General features: G+C 36.5%; 1 protein-coding gene across 3 annotated transcripts; it reads right to left on the bottom strand.

Annotated features, from left to right (window-relative positions):
* Positions 1-3,742: 3,742 nt before the first annotated feature.
* On the bottom strand, positions 3,743-25,705 carry LOC106072664 (uncharacterized). Of its 3 annotated transcripts, none has more exons than XM_013233086.2 (10): positions 25,555-25,705; positions 23,614-23,706; positions 22,702-22,751; positions 20,970-21,010; positions 20,609-20,684; positions 12,833-12,925; positions 10,868-10,940; positions 9,444-9,565; positions 5,794-5,827; positions 3,743-4,308 (listed from the first exon to the last, which is right to left on the bottom strand). In XM_013233086.2, the coding sequence occupies exons 2-9, from the start codon at positions 23,693-23,695 to the stop codon at positions 5,822-5,824; spliced, it is 543 nt and encodes a 180-aa protein (XP_013088540.2). In that variant the 5' UTR covers positions 23,696-23,706; positions 25,555-25,705; the 3' UTR covers positions 3,743-4,308; positions 5,794-5,821. The 3 variants fall into 3 exon arrangements, with proteins under 3 accessions (XP_013088540.2, XP_013088539.2, XP_013088538.2); XM_013233085.2 differs by lacking the exon at positions 5,794-5,827 and adding an exon at positions 5,299-5,352; XM_013233084.2 differs by lacking the exon at positions 5,794-5,827.
* Positions 25,706-25,731: the final 26 nt, after the last annotated feature.

Genomic DNA, 25,731 nt, shown 5'->3' with positions numbered 1-25,731 from the left:
TAAGTTTTTCCAAAGCATAGGACAAATACAAATTAATGAAAGTAGAAATAAAGATGTAAACTCAGAAATCCAAGATAAATTTAAAGAAAACAATCCAGCTTACTCCTTGGGAATGACCACTAATCTTAAAATGAAGGAACTAGATGAATCCCTAAAAGCCCTCAAACCAAAACAAGCCCCGGGCCCAGACAAAATATCAAATGACATGCTTCTTCACTTGGGTCCTCAAGCCAAAAGAAAACTGCTACAATTATTCAATGCTAGCTGGAAATCTGGCAGAATTCCAAACATCTGGAAAAAAGCCATTATGATCCCTATACTAAAGCACGGCAAGCCAAGAAATAAACTGGAAAGCTACCGTCCCATCAGCCTCACTAGCTGTACCTGCAAACTGATGGAAAGAGTGATAAATAGAAGGCTGACATGGATCCTTGAGTCAAATAACCTACTCACTGAAGCCCAGGCTGGCTTTAGAAAAGGCAGATCAACAGAAGATCAAATTGCCTTCATCACACAAGAAATAGAAGACGGCTTTCAAGAAAAGAAACCAACAACAATTGTGTGGGTTGACTTAGAAAAAGCATTTGACAAAGTCTGGGAACAAGGTCTCTTGCTCAAGCTAATCCAGCATCACATATCCCACAGAATGTACAACTGGATAAAGGAATACCTAAATAATAGAAAAGCCTTAGTTTGCATGCAAGGACAAAGAAGCCACACAGTGGGTATAAAAAATGGTGTCCCCCAAGGAGGAGTCCTATCCCCAACACTTTTCCTAATATTCATAAACGATCTAAATCAAAACCTACCCAAAAAAGTTAAGAGCAGCATGTATGCAGATGACCTTGCCTTAATTAGCACAGAAGAATATGTAGGAACATCGAAATTTCGATTACAAGATGCTCTTGATAAACTCAATAATTGGTCCAAAGACTGGGGCATGTCCATTAACACAAAAAAGACAACATATACCATATTCTCACTGTCAACAAAACAACAAACAATAAAATTAACATTAGATAAGGAAGCTTTAGAAAAAAATGACAGCCCTACTTATCTTGGAGTCACCTATGACCCGAGACTAACCTGGAAAAACCAAATAGATAAAACACAGAGTAAAGGCATCCAGAGATTATCCCTCTTGAAAAAATTAGCTGGCACAGATTGGGGAGCAAATCACAACATCCTGAAAAAGACCTATACCAGTTATGTAAGACCTGTACTAGAATATGGTGCCACAGCATGGGGCTCAGCAGCCCAAACCAACCTTAGAAAAATAGACAAGGTTCAAAATATTGGTCTAAGGATAATGACAGGAGCAATCAAAACGTGCATGTTAATTAGAGACTTTAACTTAAATGGTTTTCATGGCTGATTCAGGCAACCCGCTCCATGGTCTTATGGTACTAGGGAAGAACGAGCACTTATGCGTTTCTATCTTTATATCATTCTGAATGTTTGATTAAAATTTATTTTTGTATTTAGTAAGTTATGGTTCAGTGTTTTACCTATTATTGCTACTTAACTAGAATAGACGCGAAATAGAGCAGTGAGATCTATTCTTCTGTCAGTACTTTTGGTAATTTTACTAATAGTGTTTCTCAAATTCAAATCAAATTTCGAATATTTGTTTATTATAAATCTCACTGCTCTATCTCGCGTCTATTCTAGTTTCTGGAGAAAAAAAATCAAAGAAGGGCCACGAATAGCAACACACACACACACACACATTTACGCGTTTCTTTACCCGTATTATTATTATTAGACCAACTTGACCTGCTCACACAGTAGGGGTCAGCAATGTTTGAGACTCACTTTCAGAAAGATGGTTCATTCAGAGATCCAATCTGTGACGTCCTGTGGGTCAGTGTGACCCCCGTCTATTCTCGTAAGGCGAGAAACCACCAGCGTTTTGTCAGCTTGACCTGCTGGTGACCACTTCTCTTAACTTCCGCCCTAAGCGCCCCGTGACCGGCTATCCTCATGATTACGTCTGTGATTGTTGACCTCGTGACCCTTCCCACTGGATACCATCAGATGGAACACAATGGGCAGACACTTGCAAGATACAGGCCTTTAGCTGAAATGACTGCCGGCACCTTAGCGAGGGAAATTGTACAATCGAATGGCTGCGGTCCTCCCTTCCACGCCCAGGGGGATACAATAGCATGTAGGTTGTGCAGTAGTCATTTGTCTTTTTACTAAATCTGGTTAACTATCCCTCGGGAAAATGCTCTGAGAAGTCTATGTCCACTAGTGCACCAGAGTAGGACGTAGCCCGTCTTTTAAAATATATTTATTCAAGACAAAACTCCTCCCCCCTTCCTTTGTTTCCAAAAACTCTTCTACTGGTTTTTGTAAAGTTTTGGTCAATTGTTTTCATTGTTCGATTGGGAACAATGCCCATATATATATATATATATATATATATATATATATATATATATATATATATATATATATATATATATATATATATATATATATATATATATATATATATATATATATATATATATCCGGATTTGAGTGTGCCAAGTGTGGTATTTACGCTGAGCCTCGAAGCTGAATGAATCTTGCATATTGAGTTACTATGTACTTATTGGAGTCTTATAATTTTGATTGGGAGCCTACGTGTAAATCATGGGTTGCCAACCTATGACACAATGTACGATTACAAGTGGCGTACTACACCCTTGAGATAATATTTATACAAATATGTCTGATCGTAGAAAATAAGAAAACCGAAAAATTCATTACAATTAGATCTATATTAGTAGTCCTCCGGCTATATTATTTTGCATGAGGTTTCTACATTATCTACTACAGATGAATAAACTTATATTTGGTAGAAAGGTTTCTAAATGCGTTTATCATCCTTAAGAAAAAAAAAAGGTTAAGCTGTATACTGTGATCCAGTGTGATGAAAAAAAAAAAAAAAGAACTACAGGGACGCTTATAAGAAATAGTCTTTCCAGTTAACCTAAGAATAAGCTGAGACCAAAACAAAAAACTAAACAATGAAATAAGATACAGGATGCTTCTGCTCGGAAATAACCAAATATTTCTGAGCTTTTAAATAAGGTAGAAACTGATTTTAAACAAGTCTTATTGTTTGTGTGCGCAATTTCTCGGAGAACAGAAGATATCTTTTAAGACAAAGAATGAAGCTAAAATAAAGGAAAACCAAAAAGATATTGTCTGACTCTGATTTTAGCAAAGGATGTGTGGTTAACACACACACACACACAAAAGGATATATAAAAAGGCGAAAGCTCTTTGTCAAGTGAAGTTGTGAAAGAAGCAATACTTGAAGCATCCTACGAAATCTTTCTGGCCTTAGCTCAAAAGTATTGAAAAAAAAAAAAAAAGATCCGTGAATTCTCTCTGAATGAAGACATTGACAAGAGATATTGAGGAACTTTCTCATGATGTATCTGAGCATCATCTCATCTCTGCCTGGGATCCCTTCTGGGGCATAGGCCACAGTTTCTCTTGTTTGGCCAGCGGGTCATAAGAATATTCATCAGGCAGGTATTGATGAATACTTTATGGACCAGAGACCTGGAGAACCACCATTCTAACTATGTAGGGGAATTTTTTTTTCTGTGCATTGTCTTCATAGTCTAGTTTTAAAGGCATATCATTGGAATATTGTAAAGTGTTAAGTGATTTATACATTCCCTTAACCAGGATTTTCCCCACATCAAATTTCTAGTTAAAAGAACAGCAAAGAAACCAATACAAGAATACTTTTTATTATTCGAAAGACAACACTGTAAGACTGGAACATCCACCAAGGTATTGGAATGTTTCAAGACTGAGGTAGGAGGGTGTTTGGTGACAATAAAATAACAAAACATAAAACACAAAGAAATTAGTGAGATAACAAAACAAGCTGCCAAGAGCTTCATCTCTCCCCCATTTGTATTTTTTGTTTACAAGATCTTAGTATGACCAAAACATAAGTTTGAGCCCAAGCAAAACGTTAGCCTAAAAATATTTTGTTTCCTTTGTTAGTAAGTAACAGTTTTTGTAATTACATCTGGCAGTGTCCCCCTATGCTTATGTCCATAACTTTTAAAGCACAAGATTTTTTTTCTAGTTCCCCTTAAGCTGTATTTGGCAGTTGTCCCCCTTGCTTTGCTATGTCAATAACTTCTTTCAATGTTAAATAAACTGTATGGAGTCAGGAATAAAACAAACACACACAAAATTCCTATAGGACACATTCTGTCACTTTCTGTCTTCATGTACATAAGATCCATCATGAGGCTTAAACTTAGATGGCTGGAAATAGGAAGACACCTGGAAAAAAAGAAAAATAAAAAGTTTCAACTTTCTCTGTGAGACACACATTGTGTTTAGCATTACAGCTAAGTTAAATTGTCAGTAGCCAGGTTCACAATAGCGATATTCTATAGAAGTGGGTACTTTACATTGATGCATATATTCATGTGTTGTTTACACATTTATTGCAAGGTGTTTTTTTTAGTAAGTATTAGGGTTAGTAGTTTCATTCAATTAGTTCTAGGGTTAATTTGAAAGGTTAGGTTGAAGCTATGGTTAGGCTTTAGAAATATATATATATACAGTGATGGACCAGTGGTGGTAAAGCACTAGCTTTCTGTCAATTAACAAGGGCATTGTTCAATTTAACGTAACAAAATTTGCATGTAAGTTACAAATTCGATTTTTAATTTAAAAATAGCAATACTACATATAACACAGTTCCCCTTTCAGACCTACTGGTCTATAGGGCAGATGAAGTAAAGGTCATCTCTACATATAACACTACTTAAAAAAAAAATAGAATAAAATTGGGACACCTTCTAATAACATGATGAGGGCAGCACAGATTGTTGTGGTCACTGACTCAAAATCTGTACTACAGGCTTGCAAAGCCCCGGACCATGGCCCCCCAATATCAACACTGTCATCATGGCCAAATTTTGATTCACGATGCCCCCACTGCGGGGAAGAAGAGGAAACCGTGCCTCATATTCTGTTTGACTGCCCCAGACTTGCTGATCTCCGTCTCGACAGGTCTGGGAAACCCAAAATTCTCGACCTGTATGGCGACATTTATGCACTATGCAAGACAGCAGGGTTTCTGTTCAGGGCTTTTGCAAGAGAGGATTTGAGCCCCTCAAGCCCTCACTCAAATGGAGTTTGATGATGATGATGATGAATAACATGATGTGTAACAAAGAATGTCTACTTTTGATTTCAAATGTCTAGTTCTAGCTTTTGATTTGGAAATAAAATCTGAACAATTTTTTTTAACCAATGACTCACTTTTTTCCTGATATTTTTGTAAATTTGTTTTCAGAAACATGCATCTTTGTTTTTCTGCAAATTTTTATATCAGACTTTGATTTACATTTGAAAATGAGGTGACATGAGAATTAAGCAAATTAATTTAAAGACATAATTCAAAAAATTAATAGGAAAATAAAATGTAATTGTAAAATGTTTTGAAAACATAAACTCAGCCCTTTTATCACAGTTAGAAATGGAAGAGAACCACAATTTCTTTTAATTGCACATAGTATCAATGGTGTCATGAAATATAAGATTAGGGATGTGTTGCTATTATAATTTGCATTTAAAAAGTACAAAACTTACTTCTTAAATAACAAATATTGATCTCTTTGAATAAGGAAATTGGGGACATTTTCAGAAAAGGCTGTTTTAATTCTGATCATTGGAAAATCTCCATCACTGTATATACATATCAATCTAATAACATTTGTTGCATGCCACCCACTTCTAAAGACTCCACCAAAATACCTGATCAGAAACACAAGTGGATCAGCAGCTAAGCCTGGATAAAACAAAGGGAAATAACCATAATTTTTAAGTGAGAAGACCAGAAAATGGTACAGAAGTAGGCAAAGTTCATTTCTAGCTACAAATAAATAAGGGGAATGTTTTTGAACTTTTAAAGGCACCCTTTTTATTTCTTTGTTTTCTAACACAGTAAGCATATTTATATGGACTCATAATTACAAAATAACTTAACTGGTAATAATTATTAGTAGAAATATCTAATAGTAATATCATGTGCAGTAAAATAAAACATTAAATATAATAATAATTATAGATCCTACTTCATTGAAAACTAAATTACAAAAAAGCTTAGCCTATTCACTTTAAAATAGCATTCTAAACAATTAAGAGAAGCGAGGGAGGCAAGGCTGTCTAAACAAAATAATTTGTAAGTTGCAAACCTTTAAATACCTGGGTACTATCCTAGACAATAAACTAAATTTTACTGCAAATACTGATTATATCAGCAAAAAAGGGCAGCAAAGATTACGATTACTAAGAAAACTGTCCTCGTTTAATGTTAGCGAAAAGGCCTTGGCTATGTTTTATCACGCTCACATCTGCAATATTTTAAGTTTCAATATCACCGCCTGGTATGGCAATCTGAGCATTAAAAATAAAAATAAACTTTATAGAATCCTAAATGCTGCTGGCAAAATCATTGGCAAAAAACAAACCCCATTTGGGCAGTTGTTTGAGACAAACATCTATAAAAAAGCTAACAAGATCCTCGAAATAAAGAATCACCCTTTGTGTCAGGATTTTGTGATTTTACCATCACAAAAGAGATACAAGACACCGATAGCAAAGACAAACAGACACAAACACTCTTTTGTTCCCCTGGCAATCAAATCCTTAAATAAGAACAACCTGGTATAAACTTTGTCACATGTAAATTATGAGTGAGTCTGGTGTGAATGTACACTTTGGTTTCTTATAGTTATAATGTTTTTTGTTTGGTGTAATGCACAAATTGTAAGACAAATTTCCTTACGGATAATAAAGATTATTATTATTATTATTATTCAAAGAGTACCTAATCCAGCATTCAAACATGCTATCACAGTGGTCAGAATAATGTCCCAAGGAAAGATTCTAAATTTATAGATCTATGATAGTGTGTTGTGAATTAATGAATAATAGTTCTAATAACCTAAAAAGTGTGAAAATATTACAACCGAGTAGTTTGAAAAATACCATTTGTCAATTTCGCATTAGATTTAGTCCTAGCAGTAAATTGTTAGAAAAATTGCACTGACTAAAATACTAATTTAGAGCCTCGTATCACAACCCTAACACTAAAATAAAAGGTTTGGAACAAATTTTATAACACTATCTTATTTGATCAGTGTTTATAGCCTGCAGAAGTAAAGTTGGTACATAAAACTAGACATTGACTTTACCTACTTCTGAGTATATAACATAAAACTATTGTCAAAATGTGATTCTCAGCAGCTTAACAGAATCAAATAAAATTTATATTTCAAGTATAATAATTTAAAAACATTAGTCAATTTATTATAACATAGTAGTCAAAGTGAAAAGAATTGAATAATAACTACAATCATGTAAAAAGTGCTAAACAATCAGGAGGGTATTGAGTTGTAAAAATCAGTGGCATAGCTAGTGTGAGACGTGTCACTTGTGCATTATCTCACCAATAAACAATGGTATTATTCATTACAAGAGTCTTAATGATTATTTTTTATAATTCTACTGACATAGTGTACAGTACTTATTGGAATTTAGACATATATTTATCAAGTACATTATCTCATGTCAGCATTCCTCATTAATCTTCGGACACGAAGACAAACCATATTTTCTCATGTCATGATGTCAAAATGCAGACACCCCTAGAAAGGTCAAGACGCCCCCCCCCCACCCCCCGAATCCCTAGCTACACCACTAGAAGTGATTCAACAAATATTGTAAATCTGTGCCACTACTTTGTGCTGAGGGGGGGATGGTCAGTCAATAGTCTGAGCAAGTGACAAAGTCAGTGTTAGTCCCAGAGCAAGTGACAAAGTCTGTTAGTCCCAGAGCGAGTGACAAAGTCAGTGTTAGTCGGGAGTAAAACTCTGAGATAGTGTGATCAGGTAAGCTTTAAAGGCAATGTCAAAAAATCAGTGCAGTCAATATATTTCTGTGATAAGTCAGCAGTCAGAATGAGAGAAACTATCATCAGTCAGAGTGAGAGAAGCTGTCATCAGTCAGAGTGAGAGAAGCTGTCATCAGTCAGAGTGAGAGAAGCTGTCATCAGTCAGAGTGAGAGAAGCTGTCATCAGTCAGAATGAGAGAAGCTGTCATCAGTCAGAATGAGAGAAGCTGTCATCAGTCAGAATGAGAGAAACTGTCCTCAGTCAGAGTGAGAGAAACTGTCCTCAGTCAGAGTGAGAGAAGCTGTCAGCAATACAGAGGAAACCAATGTGATAGTGAAAGCAACGCCTAGCTGAGTGTATAACTGGCTACTGAGAGAAATATGTTTCTGTGACTTTACATCAGAGGCTGTTGTATGTCTGAAGTATTCATGAGAAGCAATGTAAGTGTTTTATGGGACTGTGAATCAGTGTGGAAGCTTTTCCTGGTGGTGTCAAGAAACAAGTTTTAAGACAGTAAAGCAGATCAGGTCTTCTGTTGAGAATGAAAAGAAGTGGGGGATGTTATAATATTTTTTTTTATTGTAGGTTGAATGTGAACCATTGAGAATTGTAAAAAAAAAAATAGCTGCAGAATTTTCTGGGGACCTTTCACTACCTCAATATATCTATTTTCCAACAAAAAAAAAAGCTATGAAAATATAACTTTAATACAAAATATTTTAATGATGACTAAAAAGTTATAAGTGAATACAAGAAGAATGAAATAAACAAAAATGATCTTCTTCATATCTACATTACCATTTATTATCTATTTTTAAGCAACCCATAAGAAAATCAATTAAACCTCAAATTGGCCTAATGAGAAAATTGTAGGCCTATACAAGAGTTTACTTTTTATAATGCTAACAGAACATTTTTTTTAAAGTTCTTAAATTTGTAAAGCCTATTTAGTTTTAATATTTCAGGGTGGTAATTTGTATTTACATCTTACAAGTTTTATTTTCTATGGTCCATTTTCACAATTTAGGTTTTGCTTACTTGCTTACTTTCTATATCTAGTCTCTTAAAGCAAAAAAAGAAAAACATGAATCTAAAATATTCTTACAGTAGAAGATCTTGTCAAATATACACTTTGAAAGTAAGGAACAATTAAATTGTGTATATTAAGAACATAAGCCTAACATTCTGTGTATATTTTTTATTTCTATTGTATTTAAAAAAAAATATAGAATTGATGTCTGTAAGTTCAAAGGGTTGGGAGGATGAAGAGAGAGAGAGGAATAAAGATTGCTATTACTTTTATTACTAGTGCCTCAATATTTAATTTGGTAAATCCTATCAGCTTCTGTTTTTAGACAACATATTTATTCCATCATCTTACAGTTAAAAAAGAAAACTTGATAAAAAAAATTATTTAAATTAGTGTTATTTATCATGATTAGTATGATAATTGGTAAAAAAAAATTAAATTGAACACTTGTCAATAGGATCAATGTTTCCATCCCTCACCTGTTCAGCTGGAAGGCAGCAAGGTGAATGAGTGTGTACTAGAACATTCCACAGTGGAGGTGGAGCCTTGGACAACTTGGATTGACTTAATTTGATCAAATATTCCTTGCTGTACATCAAAGCTTGAGATAAAGAGAAAAAATGAGATAGACATTCATGTCAAAAAAAATTTAGCTACATTCATAACCTACAAAAATTCACAGGACATATTTGGGGATGTCTCCCATGAATAAGTTCACTAAAAAACAACAAAAAACCAAAGCTGACTCTTGGGTGTTACTTAAATAAAAGGAAGAAGCACTTTTATCACAGCAGTATTTTTCTCATGTATTGTATTGTAAAAAACTAAACAACTGAATAGTTTGTTAGAAATAATATATTGTTATGATCTTCTTTACCAGGCCTTCTGTAAACACTGCTAAACACAACGCAGCACATCTAACACAAGAACTTGACAACAAGAACATCAATAAGCAATGTGGCAGTTTAATTACAATTACATTGACAGCCAATTCAATACAATTGGCTACAGTAACTTCAAATGCTTTCTTGTATTTAAAGAACTGCCTAACTTAACATTACAAGTCTCTCTTTCTACTCCTGGACTCATACAGCTACATTCTCGAGGACTCAGAGTCTACCGCACAGTCCTTACTGCCTTGCTGTAAAGGCTTTCGGTCACATGAGCATAATACTGGTCATATTTGCGTGCACTAGCAGTAATGTCCCTTGTTCAACAGCCGTTGACCTGCGTGATTGGCATGAGTCGTGTGTATCAGTAGGACGCACACACATTAACCCTTTCAGTCCGCCACTGGAGTTACTATAATATGTACTTTCTAAGCTGTGAGTAGAAAAATATTGTACTTAGAATGTTGCACCTTGAAAAGTCCTCCCCAAAGCCAGAACAAGCTATTCTATACCAGTGTTGGGTTCTTATTTTGCACAAATCAGGATAAGCTTTGAGTCATTGTACACCTGCTATGGGAACAGTGAGGAAGCTGCAGATGTTTTTGACAGTCCCAGACTTGCTGGATTTAGATAAAATGACTTAGAAGTTACTTGGTCTTAACTCTTTCTCTCTGTAATTATTTACCACAATCAGGTGGAATCAACATTGGCATCGTCTGTTAGGAGAGAAAGAGTTAACTTGCATGAATACATACTTGCGTTGTGTTCAACTGAAGGGCTTCAAATTCACGTCTTTTAACAGAGAAGATTTTAACCTCAAAGCCTCACTCAAATGGAATTTGACAATGATGAATACCCAGATATTTTTTTTGTTTAAGTTTTTCTAAACAACTAATGAAAATCTTATTCATAATAAATCTTCCATATCTGAATTTAGATTCAACCAATTTAGATATACTATGTTTGAAAGTGTTTAAATTATTTTCTTATGTAGAAAAAAAACAACCGACTACCTTTCTTAAACAACATTTCAGGCTGACATTTGAAATTCATTAAGTCTTCTTTCTGTATGTCTCCTGTCCTTACCTACAGTGAATGGATAGTTAGATGAGTAAATAAGTCATGATGTATACAGTTTTACGCTTGATTTTAGGGCTGCACCTCCAACTCTGGCCAGATATCCAGCTGCTTTTCACTACCTGGCCATGCTAGACTCTGACTGGATATTATAGCAGGATAGATGGCTGAATTGTCAAAAGTATACTTTAGTGCCTACATTTACATTAATATATATAACATTAATATATATAACATATGTTAACAAATGTTTAATAGTAACATAACATAAATATATATAAACTTGATGTGGTTTACTTAATGTTTGTATAGTAGGTCTAATAAGTTGTACCCCCAGATAGCTAATCTATCATTGTATAGAAGGCCTAATAAAATATACCCCCAGATAGCTAATCTATCATTGTATAGCAGGCCTAATAAAATATACCCCCAGATAGCTAATCTATCATTGTATTGTAGGCCTAATAAGTTGTATCCCCAGATAGCTAATCTATCATTGTATAGAAGGCCTAATAAAATATACCCCCAGATAGCTAATCTATCATTGTATAGCAGGCCTAATAAAATATACCCCCAGATAGCTAATCTATCATTGGATTGTAGGCCTAATAAGTTGTATCCCCAGATAGCTAATCTATCATTCTATAGCAGGCTTAATAAAATATACCCCCAGATAGCTAATCTATCATTGTATTGTAGGCCTAATAAGTTGTATCCCCAGATAGCTAATCTATCATTCTATAGCAGGCTTAATAAAATATACCCCCAGATAGCTAATCTATCATTGTATAGCAGGCCTAATAAAATATACCCCCAGATAGCTAATCTATCATTGTATAGCAGGCCTAATAAAATATACCCCCAGATAGCTAATCTATCATTGTATAGCAGGCTTAATAAGTTGTACCCCCAGATAGCTAATCTATCATTGTATAGCAGGCCTAATAAAATATACCCCCAGATAGCTAATCTATCATTGTATTGTAGGCCTAATAAGTTGTACCCCCAGATAGCTAATCTATCATTGTATAGTAGGCCTAATATGTTGTACCCCCAAATAGCTAATCTATCATTGTATAGCAGGCATAATAAAATATACCCCCAGATAGCTAATCTATCATTGTATTGTAGGCCTAATTAGTTGTACCCCCAAATAACTTATCTATCATTGTATAGTAGGCCTAATAAGTTATACCCCCAGATAGCTAATCTATCATTGTATAGCAGGCCTAATAAAATATACCCCCAGATAGCTAATCTATCATTGTATTGTAGGGCTAATAACTTGTATCCCCAGATAACTAATCTATCATTGTATAGTAAGCCTATTAAGTATACCCCCAGATAGCCAATCTATCATTGTATAGAAGTATTGTATTAAATGCTACCCCTAAACAGCTTATCTATCATACACACGCTTTTGATAATAGTGAATAATTACTCTTATCTTATCTTATATAATACAGACGTTACTTCAAAAAAGAAGATGATTACGTCCTACACGTCATGCATTTAGTCATGCATATTAACCAATGACTTAAATTCTGCCAAGTCACTGGTTTTCCTGGCTAGCTCAGGCAACCCATTCCATGCTCTAATAGCACTAGAGAAGAAGGAGTATTTGTACAAATTTGTCCTAGCATATGGGACGAGGAATGTGCCTTTATCTTTGTGTCTTTCAGAGTATTTTATTAAATTTTGTTTTTGTATTTGAAGATTATGGTTCAGTGTTTTATGTATGATTGCTACTTTACTTTTGAGCCTTCTGTCCTGAAGGCTTTCTAAATTTAGTGATTTTACTAAAGGTGTTACTCTAGTCAAATGTGAATATTCGTTTGTTATGAATCTCATAACTCTCTCATTAGCATAGGACAAAGGTGACTATAGTTTCCTTCACTTACATGATTATCATTCTGATCTGTCTCTCCGTCACACACAACCTCCATGCTGACCAGTTCAATATCACTGTGCTGCATCAGAGTGTTGGTTGCGCTCTAAGAAATAAAGAAGGAATCATAAAAACTAAACAAACAAATGGCTGTCACCATTCTAGAGTTTAAATATTTTCTGATAGTTAGTGCTAACAGCTTAAGTAAGTTTCATATATGCTTGACATTTCCTAATTAGAAACTAAACATAAATCCACTTTCATTAAAACAAACTGAAGGTTGCTTGGGCAAAGGGATATAACCTAGAAATGGGATTTAATTTTATATATTTATCTCCCTTGCATAAAAAAAAATAATTTCATTTCTTTATTTTATTTTAATTATGCTATTAATTAGTTTTTTTAAATGATGTGAATATGAGTTGAGTTGAATCCGAGCATGTTATAATTTATAATTTAAACATCAAAATGATCTATAGTTTTTATTTTCCCATTAAAGTCATGTAGCCTACCCATTAGTTTAGGGCAGACCCATGTTCAGAAGCAGGGCAGTTGTTCAACTCTTTCACTACAACTTTTCTAGAAAGAATTCTGAAACATTTTAGACTCTATTGTGCTTTACTATTTCTTTAGTTACAATAAACAAATTTTTTTTTTACAATTGAGATAAATTTTATATTTTCACAGCTGAGCAGATAAAACTAATTAATTAGATACAGTAATAAATATAAAACACATTACATCTTCATCATTGGGTGATTCCAGAGTTAGTAAATCTCTGTGGCATTTTACGTCTCGTGAGACGATCTTTTCCCTTTGCAACTTCTTGTGTGACTAAAGAGGCCAATCCTTGATACACAGCTGCGATCACAGGTTGGGCATATAAAATCACCAGGCGCCATTGCATTTTCACCCTTCTTTCTGCTTCTGTTGTGTATGACATCTGCAATCTGTGACCCTTCCTTTATGCTCTCTCTCCATGTGGATCTGTCCAGTGCCACCTCTTCCCAGTTGCCAGTGTCGATTTTGAAGAGCTTCATGTCGCGTTTGCATACATCCGTATAACGTAAAAGTGGGCGACCAGCGGCTCTCCTGCCTTCAATTAGATCGCCATACAGGATGTCCTGTGGAAGTCGACCTACTGGCATTCTACGAACGTGGCCAAGCCAGCCAAGGCGTCTGCTGTTGATAACAGAGCGGATGTCCTGGCATCCTGCTCTATGTAGCACTTCCTCATTTGTTATCTTATCTTGCCACCTTATTTTAAAGATCCGCCTTAGGCATCGGAGGTGGAAGACATTCAGCTTTTTTTCCTGCCATGAGTAGGTTGACCATGTTTCACTTCCGTACAGCAAGGTGCTCAACACACAGGTCCGGTAGACTAGGGCTTTAGTACTGCTAGTCAGCAATATGTTGTCCCAGACTCTTTTCTGCAACCGTGACATGGTGGCCATTGCCTTGGCTATCCTGTTGTTTATGTCTTTATCCAGTAGAGTGTTGTTGGATATGATGGAGCCAAGGTAACAAAAGTGATCAACAATTTCTAGTGGTTGGCCATTAATGCTTACTTGAGGTGCAGTGTTTGTGTTTTGGACAAGTATCTTAGTCTTGCTTTGACTGATGTTTAAGCCGAACTTCTGGCAAGCAGCAGATAGTTTGTCAACCATGGACTGTAGCTGAATATCAGAATCAGCCACAATAGCTGCATCATCAGCATACAGGAGTTCCCTGACGAGTAGCTTCCTAACCTTGGTTTTTGCCCGCAGCCTTGATACATTAAATAGTTTTCCAGAGGATCTTGTATGGAGAAACACACCTTCGTTTATGTCGCTGTACGCATAATGCAGTAGACAGGAGAAGAATATGCCAAACAGAGTAGGTGCGAGCACACATCCCTGCTTGACACCACTGCAAAACCTCAAAAGGTGCTGATTGGGCTCCATTGAATTTGACAGTACATTTAGTTTCCTCGTGAAAACATTCAATTAACTTCAGTAGTTTGGGAGGGCAACCTATTTTCCTCAGGAGTTTGAAAAGGCCACTTCTGCTGACCATGTCAAAAGCTTTAGTCAGATCGACAACAAATTAGTAAATATGTTTATTGTTAATGCCGTACAAATGATTTGTTTGTAATGTTTAAATTGGAAGCATGAAAACAATTTTATGGATGTTCTAGTTTATTGGTATGATAAGCATCATGGCAATATACATTTCAAAGTAAGCAATGAAAATTAAAAAACTAACTCAACAGACTACAAGGTGGCACAGAACAGAGGAAATTAAAGTGAGAGATTGATTGATTGTTTGACTTGAGGCACATCAGCACAATTTAGGCCATGTCGTGCCTGCAGTCCCTTAAGGACTACTCTCTCTCTAAACAACAGGGCCAGATTCTATACAGTCATATCATTAAAATCAAGGTCTATTCACAGTTAAAATAGTCAAGGTAGTAAAAATTTAAATATTTGGTAAAAATCTAATGTAAATAGTGCATGTTCACAAATTCATAAATCAGATCTTCGTAGATAGCCCCACTTCCCGGATAAAGCCCAGTACCTTCCCAGGGTCGACATTATCAAATAGTGTATTTAAATTAGTGACTCTAAAATATTTCGCTCTGACATCCTGGTATCTGGGGCAATCAACGAGGATATGTTCCACGGTGAGGCGAGAGTCACAGTACTCACAAAGTGGGGGCTCCTCTTTCTTCAGTACAAAAGAGTGCGTGATGTAGGTGTGGCCAATCCTAAGTCTGGACATGGTCGTGCTACCACGACCCTTAGACCCTTAGATGTGGGCCGCCACCTGACATCCGCCACAATCTGCCTGAGTTTACTGTGAGTCTCAGCCTCCCATCGGTTCTGCCACTCTCGATAGGTGGCAGAGGCAATACTTTGTCTAAGGTCCGAGTAGGGAATTTGGGTTCCTGACACCGCATGATTTAGGGCTATCTTTGCTTCTCTGTCTGCGGCTTCGTTTCCCTCAATGCCGACATGGGAGGGGACCCAGATGAAGGTGACATCCCTACGGTCGGCTGTTATTTGGTCTAACAGCTTCAGGCTCTTATGTACCAATTCGGATGTCAGTCTTCATCGGCCCCAAAGCTTGCAATGCAGATTTGGAGTCGGAGCAGATTATAAATTTCCTCCTTTCTGATGCTTTTACGGCCATAAGTGCAAGCAATATTGCGTGCAATTCGGCCGTAAAGATGGAGCAGCCATCGGGGAGTCTACGGGAGATTGTTTTGTTCCGAAAGGAGCAGGCACATGCGACCTTTCCCTCCATTTTGGATCCGTCTGTGTAGATGGTGCCACAATCTCCGTAGCTCTCCTGCAGTTCCCTAAAGTGGACTTGTAGTATGCTTGGGTCTGTATTTTCTTTTTTGAAATTGAGGAGGGATAAATTTAATTTGGGTTTATTCATTAGCCAAGGAGGGTTCTGATGGGTTTCTATTTTAGAGATTTGGTCAATGGGTGGGGTTAAATTTTGGATGGGTTCTCTCATTCGAAGGCCCAACGGCTGTATGACGTTAGGCCTTCGATTGTATAATTCTACCTCTGTGGGGTTAAATATGGAGTCAAAAGCAGGGTTCGTGGGGTAGGATTTTAGCTTGACTATATACTGCATTGCAAAGCTTTTTCATTCTTATATCCATGGGGAGTTCTCCAGCCTCCACATGGAGACTTGGGATAGGTGATGTACGAAACGCGCCGAGACAGAGACGCAGGGCAGCATTTTGTATTGGTTCCAGTATTTTTAGGTACGACTTCCTTGCTGCTCCATATATTATGGATCCGTAGTCTAGCTTGGATCGAATTAGACTCCGATAGAGCACCAGCAAGGTATCTCTGTCAGCTCCCCAGTCCGTATGGCTGAGTACTCTTAGTATGTTTAATGACTTTTGGCATTTCTTCTTAAGTTCCTTAATGTGGGGGAGAAAATTAAATTTGGAATCTAAGGTGAGGCCTAAAAATTTTGTAGTTTTCACGACAGGGATCTTCTTTTTGTGTATAAATAGTTCAGGGTCTGGGTGGAGTCCCCTTAGATTACAAAAATGCATACTAACTGCCTTCCAAACCGCTCTAGCAGAAGTTTTGGCATCCAGACTGCCGACAAAACTTCTCCAGGAATTCCTTTTGGCTGACCGTATGGTTTGTCTAGCCTTTGCTCTAGCTATCCTGAATAGCTTTAGGTTTTCCTGGGAAGGATTCTTTATAAATGCAGCCAGTCGTTTTTTCCTATCGCCAATAGCACTTTTGCAAGCTGTATCAAACCATAGTTTGCTAGGCCGTTTTGGATTTGCAGAGGTTAGGGGTACAACTTTCCTGGCTATACTTAGTAGCTTGCTAGCAAAGGTATCAGCTGGGTTCTGTTCATCGAGGATATTTTCTGTGATATCCTCGGAGCATCTTTTTTGGAATTGTTCCCAATCGGCCTTATTCAGTTTCCACCGCTGAGGTCGTCCTAATGAAGGGAGATTGGGAAGTGATCACTTCCCCGTAGATCATTGCTAACTGACCATTTAAAGTCGTCCAGAAGTCCGGGGACGCATACGGTGAGGTCAATGCATGTGAGTGATCCAGTTCCTGGGTGCAAGTAGGTCGGTGATGCATCATTAAGTATGCATAAATCATGTTGGAGGAAGATATCCTCCAGCATACGACCTCTTGTGTCGGTGTTGTTGGATCCCCACATGGTGTTATGGGCATTGAAATCCCCAAGGATTAAATAAGGCCGGGGGAGTTGTTTCAATAGGTCCTCCATGTCTGTTCGGTTTAATGGAGCGCCTGGTGGTAGATACAGGCTGCAGCAAGTGATAACCTTGTGAAGGGTTATCCTAGCTGCTACGGCCTGTAGTGTGGTCTGTAGTTCTACCCTCTCATGGGGGATGCTATCCTTCACAAGGATACAGACTCCACCTGATGCTCTCTCTGCATCCTCAACATTCTTGCTGTAAGCACGGTAGCTTCGGAAGCTCATGCAATCTTTAAGAAATGTTTCCTGTAAGCAGACAGCTACAGGAGTCTCAGAGTCCATCAGTAGCTGCATTTCCTCGTAATTGGCCTTGAGGCCTCTACAATTCCACTGTACAATTCTGGAATCCATGGCTTATTCTAGATGACCTACTTGGAGCTATTTGGCCTTGGGAGGCCCCCGGAGGGGTTTCCCTTTATTCCAGTGACCTTGGTATTTTTATTCTTGGGTTTGGATGGAGAGGAGGACAACCCCCTTTTGGGGGAAGTCTTTCTCTCTGGAGATGGGAGATCCCTCTGGTTAGAGCGGAGGTTATTTCCTCCTCTCTCACCTCAGGCATCCTCTCCGCTTTGATTTCTCCCCTTAGGGAGTTGGTCAACCTCTAACTCGGTAGAGGTTGGGGTGTCTGGCTGGGTTCTCTAAGGAGAACCTGTGTCAGACATGATGTCTCCGGGTTCTCCTGGAGTATTGGTTTTGACATGCTGCTCAGTCTCCATGCTCTCATCAGCGAGCACAGAGAACCTGTTCTTTAGCATGACAACAGGGCTTTCTTGTTTCTTCAGAGGTGTGTTCTTTGGCTGTGTTTTCTTCTGAGTTGGAGGAGGAGGAGGGGGTGGTGGGGTCAATGTGTCCGTCTGTGTGGCTATGGATCTTCCTTTCTTAGCAACAGCCTGGGCGTCGGTCTTTGTCAAGCCGAATTGGCCCTTGGGTAGGGCCAGTACAGCCGATTTCGCCTGGCTAAAGGTACATCCGTTTCTTGCCTTGTACTCCTGCATGGCAACCTCCTGTTTCCACACAGGGCAGTCCTTGGAGTAGGCTGAGTGGTCAGCTTGACAGTTTGGGCATTTGAACTGGGCTGTGCAGCCCTTGTCCTCATGACCCTCTCCAGCACATCTGGCACACACAGTGTTCCTCTTGCAGACTGCCGCGCCGTGTCCATAACCCTGGCACTTGAAGCACCTCATGGGGTTAGGTATGTAGGGCCTCACTGGAACTCGTAGGTATCCTGCCTTCACATACTCTGGCGGTGTCCTAGTTCCGAATGTTAGGATAATAGTGGCGGTTTTGACCTCCTCACCCTCCCTACGCCTGGTAATGCGCCGGGCATGGGTGACTCCTTCAATGCCCTCCACTATTTCCTTCTCGGAACATTCCAGTAGGTCCCTAGAGCTGATTACACCTCTGCTGGTGTTCAGACTCTTGTGTGGCATGACTTCCACTTGGAGATCACAGAGTCTTCTGCATCTTAGAAGCCCATCAGAGTGTGTCTTGCTGTCTACTTCTACAAGGAGTTCCATTGATTTGTGTAGCTTAGACACACTCTTGGGCTCTCCCACTACTGACTTGAGTCCCTTATAGATAATAAAAGGGCTCAACTTTGTCAGGCTTTTTACCTCCTCTGTGCACCTAACCACCAGAAATGATGGCCAGGTGGCACAGCTTTTTGGGACCTCCTCTTTTTTATCATCAATTCGACGTTTCTTGCCCAGACATAGGTCTGGGGCAAGTAGTTTTGTGTGTGTATTTTTGTCCATATATATTATTGTTAATTCGGCACCTGTGCTCCCCACCCGCCATCGAGTCCAACAAGGGGACGGGCCATTCGGATGTCCAGAATGAGCCCGCCAGGGCTACACAGGTGCTATACTCAGTCAGCTGCTACATCGGACATGTGTCCGATACAGCAGCTCCCTGATTGACCCTCCAGCATAGGTCGACGACCTATGCTGGTAGCTCGGCATGACCAGCCGGTTGACCCAGAGCAGGCCATCTGGGTCTCAGGTCTAGGGGAACTTGGAGCCAAAGTATTGTGTTGTTGTGGTTTATCCTCAGATAGCCACCACTCAAACACCAGGATCTCTTTATCCCCCCTTACCCGTCGCAGTCCACGGCAAACGGACTGGTCTAGGACGTAGTGAGAATTTAAAGTTAAGGAGACAGTGTGAGTGTGATGATCAATGAAGGCAGACTTAGGAAAAGAGGAGGCAGACACAATGATAGAAAAGAAGTAGGGCACTTTTGAGCTCCAAAAGTGCTAAGGAAAGAGGAGCGCAGTTTAACGTCATGTCTCGGGACGATAAAGTGAGGGAAAGATGTCATTACACACAATATGAGAGTAAGCCAACTATTATCCACAATGTGGTTGTATTTTTCTTAATGTTGGTAGTACTGTTGTGAAATGTAGACCAAGTATGCATGGTTTATTTATTGTTATGGCTGCACATGTTAGTTCCTGATTGGTCAGTTCCATTGTCTCTACCATGCTGTTAACCATAGAGAATCTGCTCTCTGTTTGCACCAAAGAAAAGTAATGTTAAGTGATCTGTTTTATGTGGTCAAAAGGTGTACCAGGAACCAAAATTCTGTGAAGACTTTGAAGTAATGGCTAGTCCCCCTTATAGTCCTGATCTTACCCTATTGGACTTTCACTTGTTTGGTCCACTCAGAGGCATTAAGATTTACCTGGATAAAGAAGCTTTAGAAGTGGTGCATTCCTGGTTCACAGCTAAACCAAAAACCTTCTTTTATGAGGGCAACAATTGACCATTGAAAAGCAGGGGGGGGGGGGGGGGGTTGGCTATGATGAAACATAATGAACTAGTACAGTTTGTATTTGTATTACAATAAAATTTGTAACCCCATTGCAGATACTTGTGGACTTCCTCTTGTATATGGAATTGAACAAGAAAATTGAACTATCACAATAATCAAAGATCCAAATTTAATTAGATTAAGTAATGACTAATTTACAAATATTTCAATACTGCTAATGTTTGTTATAAAACTATCCAAACAAAATGTGTGTGGTACCTACCAAGACTGCTTTTGCATTACGACCAGTCAAGATCAACTCAAAGCCTTCTTTGTTTTTTAATGTAAACACTACTACACTAAAAAAAAAAAAAAAAAAGAGATATCATAGTCAAACTTAAGAAGAATATTCAACTCAGAATCACAGACAGACCTGAATCACTACTACTTATTACTAGTTAATTAACTTAAGTGTGAGTAAAAAGAATGAAAAATTAAATCCAGTCATGACAATTAAGAAAGTATAAAGCTTTGGGAGATTCAACATGATAACATTCAGTTATTCAAACTATTTGTTGTAAAAATTAAAGATAGTAAAGAAAATAATATTTCATAAGAGTTTCAGCTTGGAATAAAATTATTACCTGCTTTCACATTTATCTTTCTCTGTGCTACTGTCCTCTTCCTGTAAGGAACACACCAAGACAATGTATTGCCAAGTGAACTGACTGTACAAAACTTATATTTAAATTTAAGCTCTGTAAAATGATTTTTAAAACTAGTGTAGTGAAAAAGTGAACATGGGTCTGCCCAAACCTAATGAGAACATGAATTGAATGGGAGAGTTTGAGTTTTGAGGTTTTGGCACATCTGCACAATTTAGGCCATGTTGTGCCTGTAATCCTTCAAGGATTACTCTCCTTTACAAGAGCTAAATTCCATACAGTTAAATCATTAAAAACAAGGTCTATTCACAGTTAAAATAGTAAAGGTAGTAAAAATTTAATAATTAGTAAAAATCTTATGTAAATATTATAGAGTCACATTTTCACAAATCAGATCTTCGTAGACAACCCCACCTCCCAGACAAAGCCCAGTATCTTCCCTGGGTCGACATTGCCGAATAGTGTTTTTAAGTTGTGCGCTCTAAAATATTTTTCCCTAACATCCTGTATCTGGGGCAATCAATGAGAAGAATAAAGACTATTAGTCATTTCAATGTTAAAATTATCAATGATAACATGACCACAGACACCTGAGTTCAACATCAAGCGACAAAGACTGCTGAGGTGAGGGCTTATCTAATTTTTCTAGAAAGAATTCTGAAACATTTAAGACTCTATTGTACTTTACTTACTCTTTAGTTACAATGAAATACAATTTTTTTTACAATAGAGATAACTTGTATATTGCCACAGAGGTCAAATGAGCAGATGACACTAAACCTAATGTTGAATAACAAACTTGTTTCTGTTTCCCTTTATTCTATTCCAGCATTACATTCATATCACTTTAACCCCTGCACAATTCATCACAACCATCAACAGAATAAAAAAAAAGCATTTATAAAAAAAAAATATTATAAAAGCAGGATAAAATGTATCTTTTCTTTAGTAATTTTGTGTTGTATTAAAATAATAATTAGTAAATGTACATTTTACAAATATTCCATAAACTTCATCTTTTTTTTAATTACAAACAGAATGTCTAGCTTATAGGCCTATTGCTATGTAAAATTGGTTCTGGTTATAGTTCAATAAATAGATGTCTCGTGTTAAGTGAAAACTTATATGTAGTTGACAAACCAGTTACTTTGTGATTTATGTTAATCAGCTGTCAGTAATTCTTAGATGTTTTAATATTTTAATATTGTATATCCACTAAATCAAAATCTTTCCAAAACCAATGTCAGGTACCCACTCAAGCTGGATTTAATACTAAAATTATTTTTTTTTTATGTTTCTTTGTATAAGAAAACTACCTTTTATATTTTTATATTTATGTGACTGCTAAGGCAAAAAAATGAAATAAAGGGAGATAATATATTTCTATACCCATTATTCAGGAGAGGTAACTCTTTTAAAATATGAATAAGAATAACTGAGCAGTTAAGTATCTTAAATTTAGAGCTAGCTCTGGCAACACATGCATTAACATCACAAATAAATGTATTAGTATAGTCTTTTTTGCTGTTTTTTGCTAAATAAAGTAAAATATCTGAAACAGTGAAATAGTTTTTATGCAAAAGAAAATTGTATATATTTTAATCATTTAAAAAAAAAAAAAAGGAAGGTTTGCATTATTCTATTGACTATTTGGCAGTCTTTCACAAAACTTGTTTCATGTATAATTTAATCCTGTGTTACTGGTACTAACTTTCTTTACTTCAGGGCTAGCCTCCAGCTCTTTTGATTCAACTGTTGGTTCTGAAATTTATAAACAAAAAAACATGTATACCCAATTTATCACCTAGCACAACACCCATATACCCAGAATCAAAGTTACTTAAAAATTATTTAAATATCAATTGGGATTCAAGAAATTTAATTTTTTATTTTTATTTTTTTATTTTATTTTTATTTTCAGGTTTCCACATAGACATTTTTTAAAATGAATTATTCAGTTAATTTTTATTTAAATTTTGAGTTGTTGTGACACAAACTCTATTTGACATGCTACCTGGCCCCTTGAAGTTTATGCACACAGTGAGTAATAAAAACCATATTTTTTAAAGTAATATGGTCACCTGACAAAAAAAAAATCTTTATTATCCATAAGAAAATTTGTCTTACAATTTGTGCATTACATCAAACAAAACATGATAACTATAGACAATCAAAACACATTCACACAAGACTCACTCATAATTTACATGTGTAAAGTTTATATCAGATAGTTGAATTGTATTAAATAATTTGATTGTCAGGGGAACAAAAGAGTTTTTGTGTCTGTTTGTCTACGCTATCAGTGTCTTGTATCTCTTTAGTGGGCGATTTTTTATTTGTAAAATCTTTTTGGCTTTATTATGAATGTTTTTCTCAAATAGCTGCACAAATGAGGTTTGTTTTTTTGCCAATGATGTAACTAGCAGTATTTAGGATTTTATGAAGTTTATTTTTATTTTAAATATTGCCAGAACAAAATAGATTGGGCATCATAGTCTAATCAAAACAAACATTTCAGAAACTGTTTTAAATCTGCACTGTCAACTTCCTTATAAATCCTTTTTTCTTCCCCCAAAATATCCACTTTAAAAATAGGTAATTATTACAATGATATCTTTCATACCTGAATTTGAAAGCTGTCTTGAAATCAAAGGTCTAGGCTTCTTAAGTCCTGTTGGTCGATGTCTAGTAAGTTTTAGTGACATTTTCTACTCAACTGTGGATTGCAAAAAATAAAAACTGAAGAGGTCAAGTTGTTTGCTCTTTTCAAGTTTGTCAAATTGTTATATCTATGAATATCTATTTCTTTTACCATAATTCTATAACATCATATTAGTTTTTTAAGTTTGAGTTTGAGTAAGAATTCATTTTTGTTTGCATCATAAGACCAATGAAATAAGACTGATGATTCTAGAGGTATAGTATTTTTGCTTATCCTGATTATAGTTCAGCCCTCACTCTGTAAGCTCAGAATCAATTGACAAGCTTGTAGTATGTAATTTAAGCTACTTTCCTGCTGGATTTCCCAAAGCAATTTCGATCTTAAAGAGTGTTCTCTTTCCTTAAAAAGCAAAAAGCAGAGATTCTATTTCAAGGCCTCATGGTGTAAAGCATGTTAGTGAAGGGGATAGGTTAACAACTGGTTACCCAACCCTCCAATGCATTACCTAGCTGCTGTGAGAACATACACATAAAATGTGCCCCTATCATTGATTCAGGAAGAGATAATTCAACAGACTACTAGATTAGGGTTACCATACACATGCAATATCAATGGAGGGCAGAATGGAGGACAAAACCTTATATAGGAGGACAAAAATTTAATGGAAACAAAAAAGAGTAAACTTTAAGAACTACAATTAAAATGATTTGAAAAAAAAAGTAAATCATAGGCTGAAAAACTACAATATTAAGTAGGCCTCAGACAAAGCAATATTTTGATCAGATTGTATATTGTGAGTCAATGGAGAGTCTATTTCTCCCTTTTCTCCACAATGCTGAAACTGGAGTTGATCAGCCAAAATGCTTTTTTTTTTTCAAAAGAAAAATCTGAGAAGCTCTGAATAACAGGTTTTATATAAACAGCCTTGAATATATGAGAATAAGATATAAACACCACTAGCTTCTTTGTTTTTTTTGCACAGCTTACAATGACAGAAATGAAGGTGTATATCTCCACACCATAACTTCAGAAAAACCTGTCAATGTATCCAGACTGAGAACCAAAGGTTAAGTAAGCAAGGGAAAAAGAGAATAAGGCATGTCATCTTTCTGTCCAGCAAATGATTTCAAGTATTACAACCAGTAAAAAAAACAACAACATATATACATTCATATCCATTTCTTCTGTCTTTAGATAAAATCTGGACTTCATTATCTAAAGTACATCACAGAAAGTGTAACTCACAACTGAGCTATCTAGATATTTACTTGTACTAGACCTATCTTGTCTGGTAATATATATATATATATATATAGAATCTAGATCTAAGTAAATCTAGATATAACTAAACTTAAACTACCATCATATTATAATATCATATATCAAATAAATTCTACTTAAGATCTACTTAAACTCTATCTAATCTAGCCCCACATTCACACACTAGTCTAGACTAGATAGTAGATTAGTTAGTATAGACTTAGTATAATAGACTATGACTATATTAACTAGATTATTAGTAGGTAGATATCTAGAATCTAGAATACTAGATCTAATTAAGTGACACACACTAGACTGCAATGTGGACACTTAGTGACTGAGTGTTAAGAAAGTTTTGAGGAGAAAAAAAAATCAAACTTTAAACACTTGTGACTGTGACTCTTCTTTTCTTGGAACAGAACTCAAAATTTTACCTAGCGCTAACCTTGGCTAAAGTAAAGGCTAAACTTAAACACAGTGTCACAGAGTCCTGACACTGAGCACTCCCTATTTCCCTAAGCTAAAGTTAAAAGGCAAAATATATAAACAAAAATAAATATATTGATCAAAATATGATGTAAGCCTAAAATACAAATCTATCTAGATCTAGTCTCTATAGATCTAGACTCAACAAATTATTACCTAGACTCTAGATTTTAGGTGTAGATCTAGTCAATCTAGACTAGGCTCGAGTTTGTTCTTAACACAGTAACAGTCTTTTGCTGAGTAGTGGTAATAAAAAAATATGAATTTAAGTTATTAATTATATTTCGTTTCTGTGAATAAATGTTCAATTTTAGAAAACTCTAACAGTCTTGT

This window comes from Biomphalaria glabrata, chromosome 7 (genome assembly GCF_947242115.1).
Source record: "Biomphalaria glabrata chromosome 7, xgBioGlab47.1, whole genome shotgun sequence".
NCBI classification, from domain to species: domain Eukaryota; kingdom Metazoa; phylum Mollusca; class Gastropoda; family Planorbidae; genus Biomphalaria; species Biomphalaria glabrata.
The sequence above is the reverse complement of the archived record's forward strand: the minus strand, read 5'-3'. Positions and strand labels throughout refer to the sequence as shown.